Source organism: Pristis pectinata, chromosome 9, assembly GCF_009764475.1.
Source record: "Pristis pectinata isolate sPriPec2 chromosome 9, sPriPec2.1.pri, whole genome shotgun sequence".
NCBI lineage: Eukaryota > Metazoa > Chordata > Chondrichthyes > Rhinopristiformes > Pristidae > Pristis > Pristis pectinata.
The window spans coordinates 2,878,798-2,891,696 of record NC_067413.1 but is presented as its reverse complement, the minus strand read 5'-3'; the positions used below and the strand labels follow the sequence as shown (position 1 = coordinate 2,891,696).

General features: G+C 48.6%; 1 protein-coding gene across 9 annotated transcripts in view; it reads left to right on the top strand.

The window, feature by feature from the left end:
* Positions 1 to 12,899, top strand: part of LOC127574547 (oxysterol-binding protein-related protein 1-like) — a 212,593-nt gene that overhangs the window by 184,389 nt on the left and 15,305 nt on the right. For all 9 annotated transcript variants that reach the window (XM_052023612.1, XM_052023613.1, XM_052023614.1 and 6 more), the window contains 7 exons: positions 1,654 to 1,751; positions 2,799 to 2,981; positions 3,602 to 3,709; positions 3,784 to 3,873; positions 7,116 to 7,242; positions 9,488 to 9,613; positions 10,425 to 10,548. In XM_052023612.1, coding sequence (XP_051879572.1) covers positions 1,654 to 1,751; positions 2,799 to 2,981; positions 3,602 to 3,709; positions 3,784 to 3,873; positions 7,116 to 7,242; positions 9,488 to 9,613; positions 10,425 to 10,548 — 856 coding nt within the window. The remainder of the gene's footprint in view (positions 1 to 1,653; positions 1,752 to 2,798; positions 2,982 to 3,601; positions 3,710 to 3,783; positions 3,874 to 7,115; positions 7,243 to 9,487; positions 9,614 to 10,424; positions 10,549 to 12,899) is intronic.

The following is a 12,899-nucleotide window of genomic DNA, read 5'->3' as shown; positions in this document are numbered from 1 at the left end:
TGTGTTCAGCGAAGATCTAAAAATCTCAGCCAGAGCCCCAGAAATCTCCTCCCTTGCCTCCGTATCAGCCTGTGATAAATCCCATCTGGTCCTGGGGACTTATCCACCTTTAAGCCTTCTTAGGCATTGAGTACCTCTTTAGAACAGTACAGCACAGCACAATACAGGCCCTTCTGGAGACCAGCATTAAACTTTTATTTGCCCCTTCACTGAATTCTCCAGCTACAAAGTCTATTTCCTTTGTGGAAAAGTATTCATTTAGGCCCACATAATGGATGGAATGATCTGTCTGCATGGCACACAATCAAAAGCTTTTCACTGTGTCTCAGTACACGTGACAGTAAGATATAAGATAAGATCTTTATTAGTCACATGTACATCGAAACACACAGTGAAATGCATCTTTTGCGTAGGGTGTTCTGGGGGCAGCCCGCAAGTGTCGCCACGCTTCCGGCGCCAACATAGCATGCCCACAACTTCCTAACCTCTACGTCTTTGGAATCTGGGAGGAAACCGGAGCACCCGGAGGAAACCCACGCAGACACAGGGAGAACGTACAAACTCCTTACAGACAGCGGGGGGAATTGAACCGGGGTCGCTGGCGCTGTAATAGTGTTACGCTGACCGCTACACTATTTAAACCAGTGCCAGTAATAACCCAGTACCAAAGTACAGTGCCAGAACTTCATACTCTTGACACACATGACCACTGATGTGGGGCAGATCGAGCATCACTTTGCCCATTATTTCCAAAGACTCCTGCCCGACAGCAGTTCATAGCGATGAAAAGATTGACAAAAGGGCCAAGGAGAACCTTTCAATGACACAGTTACTGGAGTTGAAGAGTGAAGCGAGAGCAAAGCTTCTGCCTTCATTTCGAGAGGACTAGAATATGAAAGCAAGGATGTAATGCTGAGGCTTTATAGGGCATTGGTCAGACCACATTTGGAGTATTGTGAGCAGTTTTGGGCCCTGTATCTAAGGAAGAATGTGCTGGCGTTGGAGAGGGTCCAGAGGAGGTTTAAAAGAATGATCCAGGGGATGAAAGGGTTAATATATGAGGAGCATTTGATGCCTCTGGGCCTGTACTCACTGGAGTTTAGAAGGATGAGGGGGATCTCATTGAAGCCTACCAAATATTGAAAGGCCTGGATAGAGTGGACGTGGAGAGGATGTTTCCATCAGTGGGAGAGTCTAGGACCAGAGGGCACAGCCTCAGAATAAAAAGACGTCCCTTTAGAACAGAGATGAGGAGGAATTTCTTTAGCCAGAGGGTGGTGAATCTGTGGAATTTGTTGCCACAGACGGCCGTGGAGGCCAAGTCATCGGGTATATTTAAAGCAGAGGTTCATAGGTTCTTGGTTCGTTAGGGTGTTAAGGGTTATGGGGAGAAGGCAGAAGAATGGGGTTGAGAGGGAAAAATAAATCAGCTGTGATTGAAAGGCGAAGCAGACTCGATGGGCCGAATGGCCTATTTCTGCTCCAATCTTATGATCTTCCTAGACATTGTTTTTGATTACAAGGTTTTGTGCAAATAATCAGCTTTATTTGAACTGCTGGATGAGTTAATGTAAAGTGGGAGCTTATGTAGATGGTTATAATCTGAATGGTAACACTTTTAATTTTGTGCACTTCTTATTGTCACTAAAACAGCGTGTGGCAGCTTTTGCCGTTTCAGCAGTGGCCTCCCAGTGGGGAAGAACAGGAAAGCCATTTAATCCTCTCCTTGGTGAGACCTACGAGCTTGTCAGGTGAGAAACATTTTATCTGCTTGTTCAATCAATCGTCTCAACCAGTTAAAATTGACCAGTGGTTTTGTGATGCAGTTTTATTGTTAAAAGGTTACAATTTGCCTACCTAAGAGCCTCTTCAACACCTCTATCGTATCTGCCTCCACCATCGCCTCTGGCAGCACATCCCAGGCACCCACCGCTCTCTGTGTGTGTTAAAAAACTTGCCCTGCACATCTCCTTTGAACTTTCCCCCCTCTCACCTTAAATGCATGCCCTCTAGTATTAGACATTTCGACTCCGGGGGAAAAGATACCGGCTGTCTGCTCTATCGATGACCCTCATGATCTTATAAACCTCTATCAGTTCCCTGGATATGTAAGTCTTTGGAATTCTCTACCTAGGGTTGTGGCAGCTCAGTCATTGATATTATTAAGGGAATCAAGTGATCTCGGGTTAGCGGAAGTGCGCTGAGGTGAAGGTCAGCTGTTGATCCTATTAAATGGGGGAGTGGGCTCGAGGGGTCGTATTTCCAACTCCTGCCTCTTTTTCATATGTGAGCTATTAATATCATCGTCAGCCCACATTTTGTACAATCTGTAGGTGTCAATATTTGAGGATAAAACGTAGCTGAACTCCAGTGCACAAGGACACAAGAAAATAGGAGCAGGAGGAGGCCACTCGGCCCCTCAAACCTGTCCTGCCATCCAGAATGATCATCAATGATCTACACTGGTCTTAACTCCTCTTCTGTGCCAGTTCCCCATCACCCTCGATTCCTCAATCTCTCAAATATTTACCTATCTCAACATTAAATATGTCCAACAATCAGGCCTCCACCACCCTCAGGGGCGGAGAAGTCCAGAGGTTCACCACCCTCAGAGAGAAGGAATTTCTAAGTACCTTAGTTTTCAACGATCGGCCCCTTATTCTGTCACTCTGTCTCCTTGTTTGTGACTCTCCCACCAGTGCGAACATCTCAGCGCCCACCCTGTTAAGCCCCCCTCTCGATCAGTTTGTACTTTAGTTGATCAGCAGGTTAAGTTAATGAACAATCTGTTCCCACAGACAGGATCTAGGATTCAAGCTCATATCAGAACAAGTTAGTCACCATCCTCCAATCAGCGCATTCCATGCCGAAGGACTCCATCAGAACTTTGTTTTCCATGGATCCATATATCCTAAACTGAAATTCTGGGGGAAGAGTGTGGAAGCTGAGCCCAAAGGAATTATAACATTAGAACTTAACAAGTAAGTGACTGATTCTGTTGGGTATCAAGACTTGTGGAATCATCCCAGCTGAAACAGAGTTAAGACAATCTGAATGGCAGAACAGAAGATGGTGTCCCGTATCTCTCAATAATGAACTCAGATATTTGTTTTGTTTAAAAAAAACCGGACGTGTGTAAAGTCAAAGTATTTGAAGATAATAGGAATTTGAAATGGATAGAGTGACGTGGTGGTAGAGCTGTTGTCCACTTCTGGGGTTCAACCCCGACCTCGGGTGCTGTCTGTGTGGAGTTTGTGTCCGCGTGTGACCCCCGGGTGCTCGAGTTTCCTCCCACACCCCAAAAGCCTGCAAGTTTGTAAGTTAATTGGCCGTTGTAAATTCCTCCTGGTGTGTGGGTGAGGGGTAGAATCTGTGGGAGGAGTTGGTGGGAATGTGGGGAGAATGAAATGGGATTAGTGCAGGATTGGTGTACGATGGGAGTTTGATGGTCAGCATGCACATGGTGGGCCAAAGGGCCTGTCTCCGTGCTGTATCTCTCTGTGCCGTAAGTCTAAAGCCTCCCCCTTCTGGACTCTTAGAAGCTGATGGGCCAGCTGTGTATTTACTGCATTTTCCATTGCTTGATGTGTTTCTCTTATAGGCACAATGAAGCTTACACTTGGTCAAACCCAACATGCTGTGTGCATAATATCATCGTTGGCCGTCTGTGGATTGAACAGTATGGAAACGTTGAGATAATTAATCACAAGTAAGGACCACCATGTTCTAATTAATCTGAATTTTGAAACTGGTGATGTATTAATCAGGTTTGTCTGTGCACAGGTCTGGGGAGAAATGTATTCTGAACTTCAAGCCGTGTGGTCTCTTTGGCAAGGAATTGCATAAAGTTGAAGGCTACATTCAGGACAAAAGGTAGGATGAATCTTTCTGCCGATTTTGTTCAAAATATTATCGGGTTACCGGGAATTACAGTGGGCCAAAAAATGGCAAATGGAATTTCATTTGGATAAGTGCGAGGTGTTTCGTTTTGGGAAGACAAATCAGGGTAGGACTCTCACAGAGCCCTGGGGAGTATTGCAGAATAGAGGGACCTTGGAGTACAAGTACATGGTTCCCTGAAAGTGGTGTCGCAGGTAGACAGAGTGGTGAAGAAGGCGTTTGGCACACTGGCCTTCGTAAATCAGGGCAATGAGTGTAAAAGTTGGGAGCTCATTGTGCAGTTGTACAGGACGCTGGTGAGGCCGCACTTGGAGTATTGTGTTCAGTTTTAATCACCCTGCTGTAGGAAAGATGTTATTGAACTGGAAAGAGTGCAGAAAAAATTTGCAAGGACGATGCCAGAAATGGAGGGGCCAAGTTATAAGGAGAGGTTGGACAGGCTGGGTCTTTATTCCTTAGAGCGTAGGAGACTGAGAGATGATCTTATGGAGTTGTATAAAATCATGAGGGGCACAGAGAGGGTGAAGGCACACAGTCTTGTTCCCAGTGTTGGGGAATCGAGAACTAGAGGGCACAGGTTTAAGGTGAAGTCGGGGGGAGATTTAGTAGGAACAGGAGGGACAATTTTTTCACCCAGGGGGTGGTCTGTATATGGAACGAGCTGCCAGAGGAAGTGGCTGAGGCAGGTACGTTAACAACAATTGAAAGGTACTTGGACAGATACATGGATAGGAAAGGTTTAGAGGGATCTGCGCCAAACACGGGCAAATGGGACTAGCTTAGATAGGCAACTTTTTCACCCAGAGGGTGGTGAGTATATGGAACGAGCTGCCAGAGGAAGTGGCTGAGACGAGTACAATTACGACATTTAAAAGGCATTTGGACAGGTACATGGGTGGGAAAGGTTTAAGGGGATAGGGACCAATAGCAGGTAAGTGGCTCAGGTAGCCACCTTGGTCGGCATGGATGAGTTGGGCCGAAGGGCCTGTTTCCGTGCTGTATAACTGCAGTACATGACCCCAAGTACTGTAGCAGTTCAAGAAGGCAGCTCAAGGGCAGGTAGAGTTGGGCAATAGAAGAGATTGCCATGCCAGTTTCCCAAGGAAATCCCTGAAGTGGCCATCCGCTGTGACCCAGCAGCCTGCAATCATTGTCCTTGGTAAACTAGTTCAGTTCTCTGCATACATTTTGTGTTTTTTTCACCGTTACACACACAAGTTCTGTAAGAGTGAATTGTTATTCCGTATCTCAATTTTTTTGGTAGAGATTTGTGAATTCTGTAAGGACGAGTTTCTGTTACCTGAACAGCAGTAAGTGCAACATTAAGAGCAAAACAGTTGTATGTATTTAGAGTCACACAGCACGGAAACAGGCCCTTCGGCCCAACTGGTCCATGCTGACCAAGATGTCCATCTAAGCTTTGCCCACCTTTGGCCCATATTCCTCTCAACCACTTCCTCTGGCAGCTCGTTCCATTTACAGACCACCCTCTGGGTGAAATAGTTGCCCCTCAGGTTCCTATTAAACCTCTCCCCCTCTCACTTTAAACCAATGCCCTCTAGTTCTTGATTCCCTGGGGGTTCTGGGAGAATGGGGAGATGTGATCAGAGATGGCAAGAGGGTACAGCAGTAGGAGGTGTTAACTGGTAAATTGGTTTATTATTGTCACATGTACCAAAATACTTTGCCATCCATACAGATCATTTCATCACATCAGTGCAGTGAGGTAGTACAAGGAAAAACAATAACAGAATGCAGAATAAAGTGTCACAGCTACAGAGAAAGTGCAGTGCAGGCAGACAATAAGGTGCAAGGTCATAACGAGGTAGATTATGAGGTCAAGAGTCCATCTTATTGTCCTAGGGGACCATTCAATAGTGTTATAATGGTGGGATAGAAGCTGTCCTTGAGCCTGGTGGTACGTGCTTTCAGGCTTTTGTATCTTCTGCCCGATGGGAGGGGGGAGAAGAGAGAATGTCTGGGGTGGGAGGGGCCTTTGATTATGTTAGCTTCTTTACCGAGGCAGCGGGAATCCATGGAGGGGAGGCTGGTTTCCGTGATGCGCTGAGCTGTGTCCATAACTCTGCAGTTTCTTATGGTCCAGGGCAGAGCAGTTGCCATACCAAGCTGTGATGCATCCAGATAGGATGCTTTCTATGGTGTATTGATTAAAAATTGGTGAGAGTCAATGGAGACATGCTGAATTTCCATCTGAGGAAGTAGAGGTGCTGGTGAGCTTTCTTAGCCATATCATCTATGTGGTTGGACCAGGCAAGCTATTGGTGAAGTTTACACCTGGGAACTTGAAGCTCTCCACCCTCTCGACCTCAGCACCGTTGATGATGTAAACGGGAGCGTGTGCACCGCCCCCCTTCCTGAAGTCAATGACTAGTTCGTTTGTTTTGTTGACATTGAGAGAAAGGCTGTTGTCATGACACCATTCCACTAAGCTCTCTATCTCCTTCCTGTACTCCGTCTCGTCATTATTTGAGATCTGGCCCACTGCGGTGGTGTCATCCACGCTCTTGTGGATGGAGTTAGAGCAAAATCTGGCTCCACAGTCATGAGTGTATAGGGAGTAGAGTAGAGGGCTGAGGATGCAGCCCTGTGGGGCACTAGTGTTGAGAATAATCGTGCCGGAGGTGTTGCTGCCTGTCCTCACTGATTGCGGTCTGTTGGTCAGGAAGTCAAGGATCCAGTTGCAGAGGGAGGTGTGGAGTCCCAGGTCTCGGAGTTTGGAGATGAGTTTGTTTGGGATTATAGTAATGAAGGTGGAGCTGTAGTCAGTGCTGTGGGTACTGGCGTCATGGAGTGATACAGCACAGAAACAGGCCCTTCGGCCCAGCACGTCCATGCCGACCTTTTTGCTCATCTGCACTAATCCCATTTGCCCGCGTGAGGTCCTGTATTCCGCTATGCCCTGCCTATGTAACTGTCTGTCTAAATGCCTCTGAAACATAAGTGGTTGTATCTGATTCCACCCCTTCCTCTGGCAGTGAGTTCCAGATCCCAACCACAGTGTGTTTTTAAAAAAACGTGTCCCTCATTTAATCCCTTATTTGATTCTGCACATGGCTGGAGCAGTTGGTCTCTTGTGTTTTTTCATCCTGAGTGATCCAAGCCACTTTATGGCAGAGATCGATGAATGATGGTGCACCATTGATGAACTGTTACTTGGTGGTCTGCACTGAAAGTTGTAACCTGCTCTGTTACAGCAAGAAGAAGCTCTGTGCAATATATGGTAAATGGACAGAGTGCCTGTGGTCTGTTGATCCCGGTACTTTTGATGCCTACAAGAAAAACGACAAGAAAAACTCAGAAGAGAAGAAGACGAGCAAATCGGTAAATGGGGAATTAATTTAACTCGGGACCTTGTTCCGCATGTTTGGCTGACTGACCACCATTGGCTAGCCTGTAGCTTCACGTTTGTGCTATAACTGGACCAGTTTGGGTCCATCCTTGACTGCCCAGTGATAAGTAGAAACAGCAGTTAGCCCCTTTAAGCCAACACCACCGGTCAAGATCATGGCTGATCCCATGTTTCAAGTCCACTTTCCAGTCATCTTGTTCCCTGGAGTCCAAAAGTACGTCGGGGACACCAGAGACTGCAGATGCTGGGAACTGGAGCAACACACAATCTGCTGGAGGAACTCAGCAGGTCGAGCAGCATCTGTGCAGGACTGATGCAGGGTCTCGACCCAAGATGTCAACGGTTCCTTGCCCCCCACAGATGCTGCTCGAGCCGCTGAGTTCCTCCAGCAGATTGCGTGTTGCTCCAAAAAGCAGATCATTTTCAACTCTCGACACACAAGATGACTGAGCTTCTGCAGTCTTTTGGGGGAGAATATTCTGAAGATTTACAATTCTCTGTGTGAAGACCTTTCCCCTCTCGGTCCTAAATCACTGTCCCTTCATTCAATTAGCTCCTGGTTCTTCCTTTCTCTTCAGCCATCAATATAGATGCCAGCTCTCAACCTCGCTGGTTCCATTCCTGCATCTCTGCTCTCAGCTCCTCTCCTCCGGCCCAGAGCAAGGATAACATTTCCCTCGTCTTCACCTTCTGCCCCGCCAGACACCGCCTCACCTCCCCTGCTCTACCAGCGTTCCAAAGGGACAATTCCCTCTGCAAATCCCTGGTGCTCTCTCCTGTATCCATCACCCACGGGCCTTCCCAGGAAACTGCAGGTGATGCAGTGACTGCCCTTTCACTTCTTCCCGTTCCCAGAACACACGGCAGGTTGTTGTCCCACAACATCGTGACATAGGTCCCTCTGCCCCCCCGTCCCTCTACCCTCCTGCCCCCCTGTCCCTCCTGCCCCCCCAGTCTCTCTGGACCCCAGCCCCCTGTCCCTCCTGCCCCCCCATCCCTCCTGCCCCCCCCCAGTCTCTCTGGACCCCAGCCCCCTGTCCCTCCTGCCCCCCCAGTCTCTCTGGACCCCAGCCCCCTGTCCCTCCTGCCCCCCCCCCCAGTCTCTCTGGACCCCAGCCCCCTGTCCCTGGGTCTCCAGTCCCTGCCCCGTGTCCCTCTGCTCCCCTGGGGCTGCTGTTCCTCCCCTCCTGGTCTTCCAGTCCCTGTCCCTCTGCTCCTGCGCTCCTGCTCCTCCGGTTCCTGCTGTTTGACCCTCTGCTCCTGGGCCTTTTACTCTATTACTGGCCTTGCTTCGAGAGTAAAGTCAAGGTGATGCAAAGCAACCATCACTCAGCCTCCAGCCCATGGAGTCTGGCAGACCTTGAGAATTCAAGAATTCTGCCATGATATTTGGGACTTTTGTCTCTCTCTCCCCCCCTCCCCCTCTCTCCCCCCTCCTCCCCCTCTCTCTCTCTCCCCCTCCCCCTCTCTCTCCCCCTCCCCCTCTCTCTCCCCCTCCCCCTCTCTCTCCCCCTCCCCCTCTCTCCCCCCTCCCCCTCTCTCCCCCCTCCCCCTCTCTCTCTCCCCCCCTCCCCCTCTCTCTCCCCCTCTGTGTCTCTGTCTCTCTCTCTGTCTCTCTCTCTGTCTCTCTCTCTGTCTGTCTGTCTGTCTGTCTGTCTGTCTCTCTCTCTCTCTCTCTCTGTCTATCGTCTCTATCCCTTGGCTGGAACACGTCCTGCGGTTTCATGCCTCAATCCATCTCTGCAACTCTCCCAGATTGCCCATGGCTCTTGCACATCCCTGACACCCTGCCGTTTTGCTCTGAGCGTTCAGACTCCTCGATGCCGTTGAGTTCCCTCAGCCGCCTCTTCCAGTTCCCTACCTGTCCTTGGAACCTGACACCTCGCCAAACTTGGGTTGGCCCTCTTCACCTCTGCACCGATCCTGTGTTTTGGTGAGCTTCAGGCTTGAGATCCTTCTGTAGCTCTGACACTGAGGTTTCTGCAGTTCTCATGATTCAGGAAGACCAGGGCTCCCCCTCCCCTCCCCGTGCCATTGCCTTCTCCTTGTTCAGGTTAATAGGACTGGGCATTAACTGCTGGCCTTGTCAATGCCGACTGCATCCATTGAATGAGTAAGAAATGAATCTCCACAGAAACATGAAACTTTTCTGCGCTATGTGTGTTATTGGAGAAATGTTCTTGTGGTTCATATTGCACATCTGTGTGACTCTCCTAGTCAGTAGCTTCGGAAAAATCAGAACCCGACGAGATGCCACTGCCAGATACCTCGGAGAGTGTACAGGTTATCCCGGGAAGTCGGCTGCTCTGGAGAATAGCACCAAGGCCACCAAACTCTGAACAGGTGAGCCTCTTGCCTTAGAACGTAGCACAGGCCCTTTGGCCCATCATCTGTGCCAACCATGATGCCAAATGAAACTAATCCCTTCTGCCTGCACATGGTCTGTATCCCTCCGTTCCCTGTGTGTTCATGTGCCTGTCTAAAAGCTTCTTAAACACCACTGTCGTATCTGCTTCCACCCCCACCCCTGGCTCCCACTCCCTGTGTAAGAACAAACTTGCCTGGCACATCCTCTTTAAACATTCCCCCTCTCACCTTAAAGCTACGTTCTGTAGTATTTGATATTTTCGACTTGAGAAAAAGACTCTCTACCCTCTCTATGCCTCACATAGATTAATGAACTTCAGGTCTCCCCTCAGCCTCCAACACACCAGAGAAAGCAAATCCAAGTATATCCGACCTCTCTTTGTAGCTAATACTCTCAAATCCAGGCAGCACCCTGGTGAACCTCTTCTGCACCCTCTCCAAAGCCCCCACATCCTTCCTGTAATGGGGCGACCAGAACTGCACACAATACTTAAAGTGCGACCTAACCAAAGTTTTATACAGCTGGAACATGACTTCCCAACCTCCAGAGAAAACAATCCAAGTTTTTCTTCCTTGGACCTGCTATTTATGTCTCCAGCTGGAAGGGTGATTGACACCTTCATAATAATAAAGACCAGTTAATGTTTAATTCTGTGTTTTCTTTGCCCAAGACAGTGCTTTCTTCTCTCTACCTTGCAAAATCCAGATGCTAAAAGTCAGTAGTTTCCGTTTCTGCAGTGTAGGGCTCTAATTGATTTTAATTGAAATTTTTTGGCCCATTTTCCAGATGTACAATTTCACCAACTTTGCAATGTCACTGAATGAGCTGGATAAGGAAATGGAGAATATCATTGCTCCCACTGACTGTCGCCTGCGACCTGACATTAAAGCAATGGAAAATGGAGATATAGGTATGATCGGGCATGAAGTTCCAGAGAAAGGGAACGTGGTCTTCATTACTGCTGCATTCTGAGTGGCAGGATTGAAGTCCATGGAATTTGAATGCCTGCAGTAAAGCTGACAAACAGTGCAATTATTTGGAAACAAATTACAAATGTTGTTGAAGCCTCGAGGTGTTCAGCAAGTGGGGCTGCGAGGAGGGCGGGGAGTGATGGATGAACAGGCACAAGGTAGGAAATTGGATAAGGCCCCTCCCTCCACACCTGAGATTCTTGGATTTTCCCCATATACTCCCTCACTGTTGGAACTTTCAGTTATGCAGCTAATCCAGATCCTCGCAAATTCACAATTAGAGTCATACAGCATGGAAACAGGTCCTTTGCCCCAATTCATCCATGTCGACCAAGATGTCTATCCAAGCTGGTTCCATTTGCCTGTGTTTGGCCCATATCCCTCTAAACCTTTCCTATCCATGTACCTGTCCAAATGTGTTTTAAATATTGTAACTGTACCTGCCTCAACCACTCCCTCTGGCAGCTCGTTCCACACACCCACCACCCTCTGTATGGAAAAAGTTGCCCCTCAGGTCCACTTTAAATCTTTCCCCTCTCACCTTATACCAATGCCCTTGTTTTAGACTCTCCTACCCTGGGGAAAAGACTGCAACTATCTACCCCATCTATGCCCCTCGTGACTTTATAAACCTCTATCAGGTCCCCCCTCAGCCTCCCTCACTCCAGAGAGAACAGTCCCGGCCTGTCCAGTCTCTCCTTTTAGCTCGAGCCCTTCAGTCTCACCGACACCTTGAACTGCTGAGGTCCCAACTCTCGTACTCCGTGAAGGCAAGTGTGCCATACGCCGCCTTCACCACCCTGTCTACTTGTGTCGCCACTGTCAGAGAACTGTGTACTTGGTCTCTCCGTTCTACAACACTCTCCAGGGCCCTGTCATTTACCATGTAGGTCCTGCCCTGTGTTCCAGAAGTGCATCACTTCACACTGGTCTGAGTTAAGTTCCACCTGTTATTCCTATTAAAGCAGGACCATCCTCTTATCCGGTTTTGCACTATCCATCACGGTCTTATTGCTATTAGCCTTCTCCTTGGTTCCTTCGGCAACCTTATTTCCACTAAATGGCTTTCCATACCCTTGGCCTCCTGCCATTCCTCCCGTCTTGCACCACTGGGTGAGGGAACTACAAACACCACAGGACCAGGCCCATCACAGGGACAGTTCTCCACTGGATCGCTCTTTTCCACAGTTGAAGCTACCCGTTAACCTCTGCAGGAAGTTCTACGCATCACATCTCAGGAAGGATGCCGAGGCCTTGGAGAGGGTGCAGAGATTACGTAGATGATTTGGGGAAACAGGGAATTTCAGTTGTCAGAAGAGACTGAAGAAGCTGGGACTTCCCATAGTGGCCAAAGTTCCTCAGGGCAAGTCCCCATCTCATCAGTGACCTTCCTTCCATCATAACATCAGAAGTGATTGCACTGATGTTCACTGACTGCACAACCTCCAATTCCATTGCAATCCCTCAGCAAGGATCCGAGACGGGAGCAGATATGTGGCAAGTAACATTCATGCCTTACTTGCTAGGCAATAACCAGCTCCAACAGGAGAGGATTTAACCAAACGGCCTCGATGCTCCATGGCAATGCGATCACAGTCTCCCACTATCAACGTCCAAGGGCTATGAATGGCCAGAAACTCAGCTGAGCCAGCCGCGTGTCAGGGGTTGGGTATCCAGCAGCAAGTGACTGGCCTCCCGATGCTCCCAAAGGTTTCCCACCATCCATAAGGTACAAGTCTATGTGAGAGGATACTCTCCAATTACCCAGAAAGGTGCTGCTCAAACAGCTTGATGCCATCCATCAACATTTGGACCGTAGCCTAGGTGGTCCAGCCACTGCCTCACAGCTCCAATGACCCAGGTTCAATCCCGACCTCCGGTGCTGTCTGTGTGGAGTTTGCACGTTCTCCCTGTGACTGCATGGGTTCCCCCCGGGTGCTCCGGTTTCCTCCCACATCCCAAAGACGTATGGGTTGGTGGGGTAATTGGCCGCTGTAAATTGCCCCCTGGTGTATAGGTGAGGGGTGGAATCTGGAGGGGTTGATGGGAATGTGGGGAGAATCAAGTGGGGTCAGTGTGAGTGCTGTTTAATGAGCTCGGTGGGCCAAAGGGCCTGTTTCCGTGCTGCCTCACTCTGTAACTCCATGAACAAATGGAAAGAGCACTTCAATTCCTTTTACTGTTATGATCTTTTGCACAACTGTGTCTGTGTGTTTACCTGTTTCCCATTCACATAAAAATTGGTAAATTGGTTTATTATTGTCACTTGTACCGAGGTACAGTAAAAAAC